Consider the following 15,197-nt stretch of genomic DNA (forward strand, 5'->3'; position numbering starts at 1 on the left):
CCCAAACACTTCCCAGAAAACTATTGTCAGAAGACAATCTACAAATATGCACTTGAATTTGGCCTACAGTATGTAGCAAATAAATCATCATCATTTTTTGCATTCCACTGTGAATGCTGTGGTTTAACAGAAATGAACTGTAGTGGATGTATTTTCTTCATGTCTACTGGACAATCACTGTCGTCTGAACCTGTTGGCTGTAGTCTGTGCACATCATGAATGGTTTGGCGGCAGCAGTGATGAATTGGAGGTTGAGTCTATGACAGCAGAAAGCTTTGTGCCCCCGGAGATTAATCGCAGGTGGAAAGCCCCACATCAAACATCCATCTTCTGAACTTACATGACGACCAAAACAGAGCTCCCACCATCGTACTATATGAGGCTAACTGGCAGGATCATGCATCCATGGATGCAGTGAAGCCATGTTCACATGCAGCAGTTTGATGCACTGTAATGTACTTTATACTTTACTTTATATGTGTGCCCACAGTGCACACACACAGCGTGTGGACGTGTATGCCGCATATATAGGCTACAGCGTGTGTGTGCAATGTGCATATAGAGATGCGCACACACACACACACACCCATTGCTTCTCCCCTATCTTCTTTTTCTACTCATCCCTCCCTCCTCTTGTTAAAGCCATCCCCTCCTAATCATCATAAGTAACCTAATGAAGTGAAGTTGATTTCAGCTCTGATCACTCATGTGTGTGTGGTGGGTACGTACGTAGTTACTTTTTAATCTGAGCACACGTGCGCATGTGAATACCGAATCATGGGAGCTCCTTTGATCAGATTGAATTAAGGAGTGCATTAGTTGAGATGAATTTAAATGACAGTTTAGGAGGAAAGTAGAGCCTATACTTTCCCCCTCATCATGGCGAGTTCAAATTGTAATAGACACTCAAACTGCATCAAAATTGACTGTATTGTTGTGTAAATGGAGCCTGGATCAAATCCAGCTTCCTCTCTGCTCCACTTCATAGAGGTGGATAGGTGTTTACTATCAAGAGAGGGCCTTAGTGTGCTGCTTCCAGAAGACTAATTCAATCATGGCATATTGGCATGACTGTTGACAGCAGAACAATGTTGCCAGCATAGAAAATGATGGGAAATCTGTTATCTGCTTTTTCCCTGTCCATTAGGTACTTGTCTGTCTGTCCGTCTCCCAGTAATTTTCTGCCTACCTTTCCGTCTGCTTTCCTGGCTTTCTTTTTAATTTTTTTTTGTTATCTCTCTCTAAAGGCTTTTGTGCATCTGTCTAACTGTATGATTGTGTCTGTCTGTCCTCTTATCCTTTTCTGCTTCCATTTTATCCGGCCTGCTTCTTAACCAAGCTAAATTGTTGTAGTAAGTAGCTGTAATAAGCTTCGCTGTCTGGTTGCTAACCAGTTACACTCGTTCCTCGCCTGTAAACTGAAGAGAGGCTCAAATAATTGGATATGCCTCACCATATATTACATTCGGTTTTCTCAAGAATAGGTGGAAGATGGAGCACATATTGTGGAGATGCTCACTTGTATAGACACACACTGCTACATTGTCACACATTGCTGTACGAAAGGAAGCAGTAACTACAGAAACACTGAGATAAAAAAAAGTATCCATATACAGAGGTTACAGTACCTTTGTTTACCCTAAAAATGATTGTCCTGTAACACTTGGGTAATCTTTATGAAATCCTGGGGAAATATTGCGAAATCTACCAGAAAAATGGATTCTGCAACTTCTTTTCTTTTTTGATGAATATGTTTTTTTAAAAAAAAAACAAAAACAAAAAAAACAAACATATTTTAATAGTTTGATGGTTTTGGATTCTTATAGCAATTAAATATACCATCTTTGTTTTGCTAGGTTACTGCTGCTGACTGCAATTGAAAAAAGTATTTACGATTTAATAAATTTAAATATGACATTATGGTTACTACCATCAAAGAAACTAATACAAAGCTAGAATGCAGTAACTAACTACACAGCAGACTTGCCATTACTGTGTTTTAGTTCTAAATTGGACTTAATCTAAATCTAAAATGCTGTTTTCACTTGATATAAAACAGATTTAACCAAGTCCGATAACATGTAAATTTTCACCAAATATGTGGTCATTGCATTTTACCTTTGTCTAGTCTATCATCATCAGTCTCTCTGATTTCTGTTCTCTTTTATCCGTATAGTTCCTTTTTTCTTTACTCCCCTTTTCTCGGTTTTACTTCATTTCGAACTCGAGTTCGTACTATTGCCATATTGCTGATCCTAGATCAGCCACTGAATATTTACGCGTTAGCCCTTTCCAACCAACCAGGTGCCTTCACCTGGCTTTGGCGGCGCTGTGGAACCGCCCCCACGATCTGCGTCACTACGCGATATAAAAGCATGCTCCACAGCCCCGCCCGTCCTCTTTGCTTATTCAGCTGCCGCTGATACGCATGCCCATTTGCGAGAGCTAGCTACAGCCGCTATCTGCTAGCCAAGTTAGCTCAGCTCTCTTGGAGATTCTACATCACAACAACAACGACAACAACATGGATTTTAAGCAGTGCGCGTGTGGCGCCTACATGACGGCGAGGGACGGCCACACACGCTGCGTACGGTGTCTGGGTCGGGAACACGCCGAGGTCGCGCTTTCCGACCCGGACTTCTGTACCCACTGCTCGGGGCTCCGGGTTGCAACCCTGCAACGTCGCGCGGAGCTATTCGGCTCGTCCGTGCTCCCGTCCTGTACCGCTGCAAAGCCTACAGGCGGGTGCTCGGACCAAGACAGCGCCCTCTATGCCTCCTCCCCGCCAAAACGACTCCGCGCCACAGCTCTCCTGATCGTCCTCAGCAGCACTGCCAGGACGACCAGGAGATGCCATGCGAGCAGCACGCGGAGCTGCGGGATTTCCACACGCGGCCCAGTGGGCATCGGAGGCAGACGAAGACGAGGTCGAAGAGGAGGGAGAAGCAGCGGAGGAGCCGCCCGAGAGGCCCGCTTCCTCACGGCTAGGGGCGCAATGCAGCAGGAGCTGCTGCGTCTCATGGGGAGAGCGGTGGCTAAGCTAGGGATCGACTGGCCGGACCCCGCACCCCCCCGCCCCCTCGGTCCTCTCCGGCGCCTTTTTCCCGAGGCGGCGGTAAACCCGCCGCCCTTCCCCGCCCTCTTCCGTGCTGGATGATTTCACCAAAGAGGTCAAGTTTTCCTGGGGCTCACCCACACAAAACGAGATCCCCCATCCAGCAGTTCGCCCCGTTCTCGTCCCTCGACACCGAGCCGGAGCTGGGCTATTTGTCCATGCCGCCCCTGGAGGAGCCCGTGGCGGCTCACCTCTGCCCTTCCCTCACCGCGGCTAAGCCCCAGCTGCCGTCGAAGGCGTGCAGAGTGACGGTGACCCCTGGCGGAGAAAAGCTACAGGTCCGCGGGTCAAGCTGCAGCACTGCTCAACAACATCTGCCTGCTGCAAGCTTATCAGGCGCGCACCTGCTGCGAGACCTGGGGAGGAGATGCGACTCCGGAGGACTACGTGGAGCTGCGCAAGGCTACCGACCTCTGCCTCCACATGGCGAAAGGAGCAGCTCAGAATGCCGGCCGCATAATGGGTTTCTCCGTTGTCACACACCGCCACCTCTGGCTGAACCTCACCCAGATCTCCGAGAAGGAGAAGGTCCGCCTCTTGGACGCTCCGGTCACGACTTCAGGTCTTTTCGGCCCGGTCGTCGAGTCGGTGACCCACAAATTCGAGCGGCAGGAGAAGGAGAAGGTGGCCATTCGGAGCCTTATGCCCAGGAGAGCCCGCTCCCCGCAGCGCAACGCCAGGGACGGCTCCAACTCCTCCCGCCGAAAATCCCTCCTCCCAGAGAGGCCGCTCCGCAACGCCTCAGCCCCGGGACACGGCACCTAAACCCACCGATGCCCCTCCTTCAGCAGGTGAATCTCCATGGAGAGGGTGGAAGAAAAAGTCCTTTTCGCCCGTCACAGCAGCAGCAACAGGCTCCAGCTGGGAGGGGCAGAAAGCTGAGGAGGACCTGATTTCAGAGGATGGGGGGGATTATGGTATCAGACTGTCAACTCGACCTCTTGATTTCCATAAAGAGAAGGCTCATGTCAGACAGTTCAGTGCCAGCGAAAGCCGCGCGAATTTGTCACAAAGCACTCACACACACGCCCTCTCCCCTGTCTGTCCCCCACAACGACCTGAAGCCGAACGTCGGCCAGGTTACGTTTTCACACACACATCTCCTGCCCAGTTTCACAAGCAAACCGTCAGAGAGAATTACACAGAAATGAGCCTGAAGCCTCATGGGCCAGGACAAGTTCTTTTAAAAGAAACCATGAACCTGAAGCTTCGAGTGAAGCCAGGGCACTTTTTATCAAAACGGGAGTCCAGACCTGAAGCCAGAGATAAGGCCAGGTCTGTTCTCTCGTCAGATTCACGTCACACAGCCGTTGTCGCAGGTGACGTGCCCCCCACACAATTTGCAGCCGCGACTTTCCGGTGTGCGTCGTCCATTGGAAGGGCGCGTGCACGGTGTCGAAATGGTTAGCGCGCACCCTGAAAAAAGGTTATGCACTGCAATTACCGTCGGCCACCACCGGGGTTCGCTGTGTCTTGTCACACAAACAACTGTGTCAGAGCAGACAGCTCCTATTCTACAGCAGGAGATTCTGTCTCTGCTGCAGAAAAAGGCAATTCAGTCCTGTGACAGAGAAGGAAGCGAAGGGGGGGTTTTATTCCCGTTATTTTCCTGGTTCCCAAGAAGACAGCAGTTCTCTGCGCCCAATATTAGACTTGAGACCGGTGAATGCAACACTACAGAAACTCCCTCTACGAATGCTGACGCACCGCCGCCTATTCAAATCAATACGACGGGGAGACTGGTTCACCTCAGTGGATTTAAAAGACGCCCTATTTCCACATTCCAATAGTCGAGAGACACAGGAAATACTGAGGTTTGCATTTCAAAACAAGAGTTACGAGTTTTGCGTACTCCCGTTCGGCCTCTCTCTCGCCCCAAAAGTTTTTTCTGTGGTTGTGGATACGGCACTTGCCCCTCTACACGCTCAGGGCGTACGAGTTCTGTCATATCTGGACGATTGCTCATCATAGCAAATTCAAGAGACAGGGCGGCGTCACACACGCAGATATTAATCACTCATCTCACCAAGCTGGGTTTTGTGATAAACTGGAAAAAAGCGCCCTGACTCCTTCTCAAAAGCACAGTTTATTTGGGTCTAGAGTTGAACTCCGTGTCCATGCGCGCACGTTTGACTCAAGAGAGGCGTCTGAAGGTCATCACAGCTGCTCGCAGGATGATGCACAGTCGCACAACCACAGCGAGACATTTTATGATCTTACTTGGACTGATGGCTGCATCATCAGCCGTGGTACCACTGGGTCTCCTGAAAATGAGACCGTTACAGCGCTGGTTTATCAGCCAACGCGTCAACCCCGTGAGAGATCTCCACCGGGTTGCTGACGCTGTCAGCCCAGAGTCGGGAGGCACTACGGTTCTGGGAGACCCCCCTCAATTTCATAACAGGTGTTCGGCTGGGTCCGATGACTCTCGGGTGGTAATAAAGACGGATGGTCTCTGTACGGGTGGGGCGCGGTCTGCGAAGGGCAGACAGCCAGCGGCCGCTGGGACGCGCACGAGAACCGTCACATCAATGTGCTAGAGCTGGACACAGTACGGCTAGCTCTGAAACATTTCGAGAGCCACTTAAAGGGGAAAAACACGTCCTGATTCGGTCCGACAACACTGCAACGGTCGCATACATCAAACCGTCAAGGCGGGCGGGTTCGCTCACAGGCTAATGCATCAGGTTGCATCAAAAATCTTGCTGTGGGCTCACAGCCGGTTGAGTTTCCCTGTCAGCTTTTCACATACGGGGCAAATTGCACCGTGCTGCAGACCTGTTATCCAGGGGTCAGCCCCTGATGACGGACTGGCGTCTCCACCCTCAGGTGTAGAGATTATTTGGACCCGTTTCGGTCGTCGGAGGTGGACCTGTTCGCGTCACGAGAGGACGGCGCACTGTCCACTGTGGTTTTCCATTCAGAACGACGACCCACCCATGGGTCACGATGCGCTGGCTCATCGCTGGCCGGGAGGTCAGCTATACGCCTTCCCCCCACTTCCTCTGTTACAGCAGGTTCTGGACAAGGTGAGGGAAGAAAAGGTACGGGTTATTCTAATAGCCCCGAATTGGCCATCACAGACATGGTTTGCGGACCTGAAGTCGCTGCTGTCAGGGACACCGTGGCCCCTGCCAATGAGACCCGACCTGCTGACGCAAGCAGGGGGGGGAAATATTCCATCCAGACCCTCAAAAGTGGAGGCTGGTAGCTTGGCCCCTGAAAGGGAGCGTTTATTAGGAGAAGGGTTACCCCTGGAGGTGGTGGAGGTCATACAAAATGCCAGAGCTCCCGCGACCCGGACCCTCTACGCTTACAAGTGGAAAGTGTTTGAGCGCTGGTGCGCTGAACAAGGCAAGGACCCTTTTCATTGCGGGATTAATGTTATCCTGTGTTTTCTTCACTCTCTGAATAAAAAGGGGCCTGTCGCTTCTACTCTTAAGGTGTATTTGGCCGCTATCTCAGCTTGCCATGTTGGGATAGACGGTAAGCCGCCAGGCAGCCATGTGCTGGCTTCAAGGTTTATGCAGGGGGCCCGTCGTTTGTACACACAGAGCGCCCCTCATCTCCTTCTTGGGATTTGGCCGCAGTATTGGATGCTATGACTAAAGCTCCATTCGAGCCCCTCCGAGAAGTGGACCTTAAGTTTTTTTATCGTTGAAAACGGCCCTGCTAGTGGCGCTAGTATCAGCGAAACGCGTTGGGAACTTGGCAGCCTTGTCCGTTCATCCATCGTGTCTCACTTTTTCTCAGGACAAGAGAACAGCAGTTCTACGTCCTAACCAGCTTTTCATCCAAAGGTTATAACAGCCGGGTTTAAATCCACTATCGTAATCTGTCTACCTTTTATCCCCCTCCCTTCAAGTCGGAGGAGGAGGAGAGGTTACATACACTGTGTCCGGTCCGTGCCCTTGACATGTATGTGGAACGCACTAGGACGTTGAGAACGCTCTAACCAGCTGTTTGTCTGCTATGGTTCTCAGGCGGAGGGTAAGGCTTTGTCTAAAGAGCGCTTATCAAAGTGGATAGTGGAGGCTATCACTCTGGCTTACTCTGCGTCAGGCCAGGCACCTCCTCAGGGTTTTGAGGGCTCACTCTACCAGGGGTGTGGCGGCCTCCTGGGCGCTCTTACAGGGCGTCCAGTCGAGGACATCTGTGCTGCTGCCTCATGGACAACCTCTCATACATTTGCAAGGTTTTATAGTCTGGATATGACAGGGGCTACAGTGGCTCATTCCATCTTAAGTGCTGCCAGATGATTAGGACCAATAAGTGATCAAACCATCACTGAGGTCAGTGGGATGCTACACCAGTTGGGGCTTGCGTGTTTTTTTCAGCGGCCCTGACCATATGTGTGTCAGCAGAGGTTGGGCGGAATCATTTTGGCAATAGTACGAACTCGAGTTCGAAATGAAGTAAAACGTTCGGGTTGTGCTACAACCCTGGTTTTACGATTGAGAACGAGAGTTCGTACAAACAAGCCTCGCTGACACCCGTCAGGGAGCTGAATGGGTGTCTGAGGACGGGCGGGGCTGTGGAGCATGCTTTTATATCGCGTAGTGACGCAGATCGTGGGGGCGGTTCCACAGCGCCGCCAAAGCCAGGTGAAGGCACCTGGTTGGTTGGAAAGGGCTAACGCGTAAATATTCAGTGGCTGATCTAGGATCAGCAATATGGCAATAGTACGAACTCGAGTTCTCAATCGTAAAACCAGGGTTGTAGCACAACCCGAACGTTTTGCTGCTCACATTTGCCTGTATCTGTGTGTAAGGAATAGGTCCTGATAGTGATCTGAGGAGGTGCTGTGTGTTATGATATGAATGGATGAACAGGCACTAGAGTACCTGTTCCAACCTCCTGGACTGTAAAAACAATGTTAACCTTTTTAGTCAAGTAGTGCTTCTTTGCTCCTCTCCACGTCTGCTTTGCCCTTTCATTTTTTCCCCTTTATTCCTCAGACTCTGCAATTGTCAATGGGGTGTTCTGGTCTGAGGCCCTGAATAAAGTCTTTGTGGATAACTTTGAGAGAGACCCATCACTCATATGGCAGTACTTCGGCAGTGCCAAAGGCTTTTTCAGGCAGTACCCAGGTAAGTTTATGTGTTTTTTGTGAGGGTGGATTGGTGTTGGGTAGAGGGCATGTGTGTGTTTGTAATTAAGTTACTGTCTCCCTAAAGCAGAAAGAGGGGTGTGTGGGAATGCTTGGTGACTGACAGCAAGAGACTTGAGGCTAGCAGGGTAAAATAAATGTTGCTGTCGAATTTCTCAGTGCTTTGAGCAATAGAAATATTCCTCCACTGGACTTGTGGTGCCAGCAGAAATCTCAATTCACCATCTGCATGACTAGATAACACTAAAAGTAAGCGAGGGAATGTCTATATGTGTGATGTGGGATGTGGAATCTCTATAAATAGCAGAGGCAAAGGTAGTTTTTAAAAAGCAGATGCTGCATGTTTTTGAAAAATATCTGTTGTGACAGAAAAAAGCAGTGTGTTTTGGCAGAAAGCCTTTAGGGCTCAAAGAACAAATTTCCTGGACACCTTTCCCCCCCCCCCCGTTTCTGTCGAGGTAATGGTTTGCTCTCCTTCCATACAAATGATGCAACACGGCATTACTGCGATTCATCATTTGTATTTGATGTGTGATGCTCTTCAAGGAATCAAATGGAAGCCAGATGAGCACGGCGTCATAGCCTTTGACTGTCGAAACCGGAAGTGGTACATCCAGGCTGCCACCTCGCCGAAAGATGTGGTGATCCTGGTGGATGTCAGCGGCAGCATGAAAGGCCTCAGGCTGACCATCGCCAGACAGACCGTCTCCTCCATACTTGACACTCTTGGAGACGACGACTTTTTCAACATCATTGCTGTAAGTCCACACAGATGTGCACACAGCTGAGCAAAGGGGGGTACATAAACTACTTAACTGCTGCGTTTTTGGTTTTTTTTGTACACTCAGACGCACACAGTCAAGCACACACAACACAGGACCACATCCTCTCCTCCTCAGATCAGAGGAAATGCTGGAACGAATCAGCTTTCTCTTCTGTCACGCTCACAACCAATTAGCAGTCAGTTGAATAAAGATTTGAATTGCAAAAGAGACAGTTGTGATTGGATCCCGCCTCAGGCACCCAAACCATTGTTATCGCATCTCAGTCTGATGAAATTCCATAAGTGCGTATGTGTATACGTGTGCATGTGTATGTATGTGCGCGTGTGTGTGTGTGTGTGACAATGCAGTTCAGCATGTGTGCGTCTGACGCTATTTCACATCAAAATGTAGCTAGTCACTTTGCCAGCCCCTGTTCTCTTTTCCCACAGAACAAAGTCTTCATTATCATTTGATATCCTAATCATGTTATTTTGAAAATTATTCTTTTGAAAAATGGAGGAAAAGAGGATTTAGACAATCAGGCAGAAACATATTGTTTTCCCTAAACTCTTTAAAAGGATGTGTCATTTTGACTCGTCTGTTTCTTCTTTCGTCTTTTTATTTGTGCTACTTACTAAACTATCTTGGAAAACTCTCAGGAAGTGTCAAAGTTGTTGTGGATTTTTTTCTGAAATTTCTACAATGAGAATTTTTTTCATGCTGCAACACATACATACACACACACACACACACACACACAACGATAGGGCGATGACAGACAGATGCATGTACCTACACAGATTAGGGCAAAATTACTGGCTTTGGAAGAACAAACTCCCATTCTCTTTTTTGCCCTTTGAAGTCTAATTCATACTCATGCATTAAATGGTGAGTTTTATCAGAGAAGGGCAGGCGCTGAGTACATTGTGTACCGTGCAGTGTGCCATGTGTGCATGTGTGTGTATGCGCTTTTCATCAAGATGAGAAAAGATTCTAACATTGTCACGTTTTGTATTTATCACATTTCTATACAACGTGTTTCTTTGAAAACCGTCAATATTATAACTTTTAATTATTCACTTTTTGTTATTCCAGTACAATGAGGAATTGCATTATGTGGAGCCATGTCTGAATGGAACTCTGGTCCAAGCAGACGTCACAAACAAAGATGTGAGTCTTTCTCTCTTTGCGTCCTATTGTTTTCTCATCCTACAGTCATTTTGAAATCCCTGATGGATTTTAGTGGCTTTCGTAATAAGAATTTACATAATTGAATTTGGTAATTTGGTAGGCATTTTCTTCAATTTATAAATAAGAAAATCTGAAATTTGGGTATACAATGTAAAATAAAAATAAATATATATTAATTGTATATGTAGCATAGTCTGAACCACAAATAAGGGATGTAAACACATATTTCTGAAAAGATATCAATTTCTGACTAAAGGCTGAAATACAATATTGTATAATGAGTGTACAGTGCAAGACAGTATTGCAGTGGCGGATGTGCATGACCTGAAAATTACTTGTGGAAAGAAACTGTCTGTGTGTGGTGGAGTGGTAATTATCCAATAACTTTTCCCAAGGGGTCAGAGTTAGTTTAAGGCTTGTCTGTCCATCAATGTCTGTCTACATGTCTCGGGGGGAATTAATGCATATAGGAAAAAAAAGTTTTATAAAGTCCTTTGTGGCTCAAGGGAGTGGAAATTTGTTTGTTGCCCTAAGTGATGTAACTTGAAGCAGCAGTGGCTGGGGCTGAGGATTACAGGTTTGAAAATTAAAACATCTCGAGGTGTGGACTTATGAAGTGAATTTATCAGAACTTTGTAGCTGGATTCTCATCTCTGCTCGAACACATTAAGAGTCTGTTAACTGCTTTAAGCATAATATACAAATATTTGTGTAGCTAATGTCAAGAACAGATTTTGACAAAGGAGAAAATGCATGGATTAAAAAAAATGCATCTCTGGTTCTGCCTTGTGTGTCCAGATTAATTTGACATTGAGGGCATTCCTTAAAATGAACATCTGGATTTCCTTAAGGAAGTGAGCGGCATAAATATTTCAATGTTATGCTGTTTTGGGGAGTATTTTATTTTTCACTATAATTTGTACATTTTGTTCATAAATTATGTTTTCATCAAGATCACACATGTGATAAGTCTTGCCTCTTCCCTATTATTATAGCATGATTCCCTTCGTCACATGGAGTCTCTGCTCCTCTCAGGTGTCTATGATAAAGGCTGCATCTCCAGGTGCACACCACTAAAAAGTCCATCTCTTCCAAATTATTTAAAATTCCATTTAAAAATGTAATTGCTCACCTCCATTAATCCAGGTCAAATCACAAGGACACAGCTGCTGACAAGCAAATGCATGGACTACTTTCAATGTACCACATGCAAATGCTATAGTAGAATTCTGTGTGTTTTCACATCTGTGGGTGTGCGCCTGTGTTTAACTTAGTTTCTGTTTACTTCTAAATGAGTGTACACTTATGCATATGGATTAGCATTATGTGTTTAACTCCAGATGGTAGTTTAAGTGGGGTGAGTCAGACAGCTGAGAGGGAAAGGCAGTCTGCTCTAGTAGATAAGGCTAATGTCTTTTACTTCAGCTGGGGGCAGGAAGTGACTGTCACACTGAAGACTTAGAATTTACTGATCTGTCTTTCCAAAATCTGTTATTTCATACACAAACTTCAACTTGGTCATAAATACCTGTAGCCAAGCTTCAATGCTACACCACGCATTCATCATGTATTATCCTGATTAGTTATTCTTTGTCTGATTAGACTTGTCAGCAGGAATCGGACGAAGTGAAACTATAATAATCAAATGAGTTTTGTTTTGTTTTCATGAAGAGTAGAAAGAAATCAGCATCAACAGTGTGGTTGGTTAGAGCTGTTCTTTTGGCATTTATCAAAGCACTGCTTTAATAGCATTTCATTGTGTAACAGTTGACCAACTTCACCTATTTTTCTAGGTTTTAATGTAGACATCTTTCCACCTGCAATTTTCCAAATATATTCTGAGAGAATGGTTTCGACTTTCAGAGTTTTGGATGCAGGGTTGAGGCTTTAAGTTTACTTACAGAGTTATTTCTTTCCACTAAGATCTGTGGGTCATTTAATCACACAAACAGTCCTATCCTATTCTTTTCAATTGCTCAGCAAAACCAACTCTTGTTCTGCCTCTTTTCCCTCTGCATTTGTCAGAATTGCATCTATCTCCTTGATGACATAAATAACTGACCACAGAAATCAAAAGCTAAGGTTTTGTTATTGTCCATTCATTATTGTGTCCCTGTAGCCAGGCTTCATCAAACTGACTGCTGTGATAATTCTGGAGTATTAACAAGTGTCTGCTGCACTGAAGGGTTTGTCCAATGTAATGTACATTTCAGAGCTCTTGTGGTGTGGCTAGACACGTTTAGATTTGCGTGCACACACGGACACGCACATTGTCTGAGTGTGCCACTTTAGTACACTGCTGCGCCAGGGATTTAACTCAGCCCGCTGCCCGCTGTTCTGAGACGAATCTTTACACACTCACAGACGCACAAATGCACACAATAGGTAAAGTTTGCTGTGCTGTAGGCTACAGCCTTTTGTTGGAACATATTAGCAGTTTTATCCACATCAAAGCAAACGTTCTTTTTGCCGTATGGGGACATCAGAGACAATGGAGGTTGTTTATGTGCACATATTTATTCTGTATGCATTTTTAGCTCCCAGGTGAGCAAGCCATGATATGACCTTATGCTATTTGAGTCTCCTACTGTGTTCTGAGACTCTCCTCTCCTCCCCTCAGTAAGGTGCAGAAGACTCGAGGAGATGGATGTAGAAAGGAAGAGAAAGATGAGAGATTGATGAGGATAATGATGCAGGTGCAGGCTGAGATCATAGAAACCGAGAGACAGAGTCATATCGAGATGTTCGTGTGTGAGGGATGCTTACCGTTTTGGTGAAAATATTTGTTGCAGGTACTGTAGTAGGAGGGAACCAACGACAACAGAAAATCTTTGAAATGCCGACAACTGGGTCTAAATAGCTGTAGATAGATTGTATTTGATAAAAGCTTGTGTCCCTGTTTGTGTGTTTGTGAGTGTGTGCTCGCTGCCTCCAGGCTGGCGTAAATAATGAGACATGCTTGTGAGACCTGTTAGGTTGCTGACAACATTAAACTCATCATTAATTGCCAGAGAGATAATGTGCCCTTTTTGGCACAATAACACCTGAATATGACCACACACGCACACACACACACACATGGACACAAATGCCCTAGACTGAGTGCTGATCATCTGAAAGAAAATGGAGGGAAAACTGGTCATGTTAGTTCTTTCAGTCAGGATGTTTTCATTGGCTGCACAACTGGCTCCAGATCAGCAAGTGCAATCTTGGTTCACAACTAAATGATGGAAAATAAAGTTGAGTCAAATATGTTTCTCTGTGCTATGAGAAACTAAAATCAATATCTTTGCATTTTTATCCTTTAACTGTAGCTATCTTCTCTCTGCCTTCTCTCCATAAAAATCAATAATGACCTCTAATCACATCACCCTCTATTTTTTTTTTTTTTGCAATCATGCTCTCTCTTCTTGTCATCATGTTCATAATGGCTTCTCCCCAACATTTCTTTTCCCAGCATTTCCGGGAGCACCTCGACAAGCTGTTTGCTCAAGGCATTGGTATGTTAGACATAGCTCTGACCGAGGCCTTCAATCTTCTCAGTGACGTAAGTAACACACTCATGCATGATCGCCCACACGCAGCTAGGGTGCATTCACATGCACAGATAAGCACACGCATACACACAGAAAATAAACAGTTCTATGCACAAAATTAATTAGTGCATTGTAATTATTAGCTAAATCAACAGTATCATGCACAAACTGAGTAAACAAGACACTTGATGACTCAGGTTACTGGTTCAACATCTCCTCATTATGGGCAAGCAATTAATCAAAGACATAGGCACACAAACACAGACACACACATTAACCATCCTGTTTTTTTAAATGCTCATATTTCAACATTTACCTAAAGTACTCTGCAATGACAAATGTTTCCCTTCCTGCTTAATTAGGGTGGCATTGACATAATGATACTGACACAGTTGATGTCTCAGTATTGTTATTCCATTCCTCTTTCTATACAACACAGTTAGTTTCTATGACAGAAGGTAGTCATTTAAGATACAAGCGAAATTCAGAAGTATGTGATGAACTGTTTGGTTAGTGGCTGAAATAAGTTGATTTGAATATGGTTTGTTGAAAATAAGCTTTGTTTCATTTTTGTCAATTTTTTTTGGTGACCCCCCTCCCATTCTCTATCTCTGTCTCCAGTTCAATGAGACCGGGAGGGGTAGTGAGTGTAGCCAAGCCATTATGCTGGTGACAGATGGGGCAGTGGACACATATGATGCCATCTTTGCCAAGTACAACTGGCCAGAGAGGAAGGTAATGTATCAAACACACAAACACACACACATCACATTATTCTGCAGTTGTGTACCAGGACAATTACATTGTGAGATCAGCTGAGCTCATTTTCCTATTAAGTCTTTTATAACTTTATGGACTTGAGTCTATGTATTCCAGTGAAGGGTGAACATTGGACAATAATGGACTAATGCATTCCTGTCTGTGGTTATGACTGACTTGTAAATGAGCAACTGGTCTGGGGGTAGCTGGTTAGCATGCTAAATTGAAGCAAAACAAGAACTTTACATTGCCCTGCTAAAAACAGCTCTTAGTAAGTAAAAGAATGACGCTTAACTCACAATATTTTTTTCTTGACTGGTACATACAGCTAGTTATGGGACCATAGCAGAACTTACAAATAGCAAATTTAAAGGGATACCAAGGAACTTGTCACAGTCAAATGACAGTGATATAGTTGGGCGATGTTTTACAGGAGGTGGCAAATTCTGCACTTCTTTCAAGAAGGATTTCCATAAAAAAAAGAAGACAAAATGTCCCCATACAGACACACCAGTATTTATTCTGTTGTCATATTTCAGAGCATGCTTTTGCCAAGTGTTAGTCTCGGATGAGTAGTTAGATTAAGTTTTTGACGAGCAGAAGGTATTGAGCAGGCCCAGCATGTGGTCTTTTCAGGGGGCTTTAAAACAGTGTTAAGTATGGCCCTGTCTCTGAGGTCTGAGCCATCTCTCCTGCTGTCCTGCAAGGTAATTGTGGTGCTC

General features: G+C 45.6%; 1 protein-coding gene across 1 annotated transcript in view; it reads left to right on the forward strand.

The window, feature by feature from the left end:
• LOC146984753 (voltage-dependent calcium channel subunit alpha-2/delta-3-like) overlaps positions 1–15,197 on the forward strand; it is a 119,507-nt gene that overhangs the window by 49,903 nt on the left and 54,407 nt on the right. Inside the window, exons 6-10 of the mRNA XM_085782160.1 lie at positions 8,074–8,205; positions 8,772–8,983; positions 10,085–10,159; positions 13,638–13,727; positions 14,338–14,451. Coding sequence (XP_085638286.1) covers positions 8,074–8,205; positions 8,772–8,983; positions 10,085–10,159; positions 13,638–13,727; positions 14,338–14,451 — 623 coding nt within the window. The remainder of the gene's footprint in view (positions 1–8,073; positions 8,206–8,771; positions 8,984–10,084; positions 10,160–13,637; positions 13,728–14,337; positions 14,452–15,197) is intronic.

Source organism: Trachurus japonicus, chromosome 7 (assembly GCF_045865225.1).
Source record: "Trachurus japonicus isolate A0001 chromosome 7, Traja_1.0".
In the NCBI taxonomy this organism is placed as follows: Eukaryota; Metazoa; Chordata; class Actinopteri; order Carangiformes; family Carangidae; genus Trachurus; species Trachurus japonicus.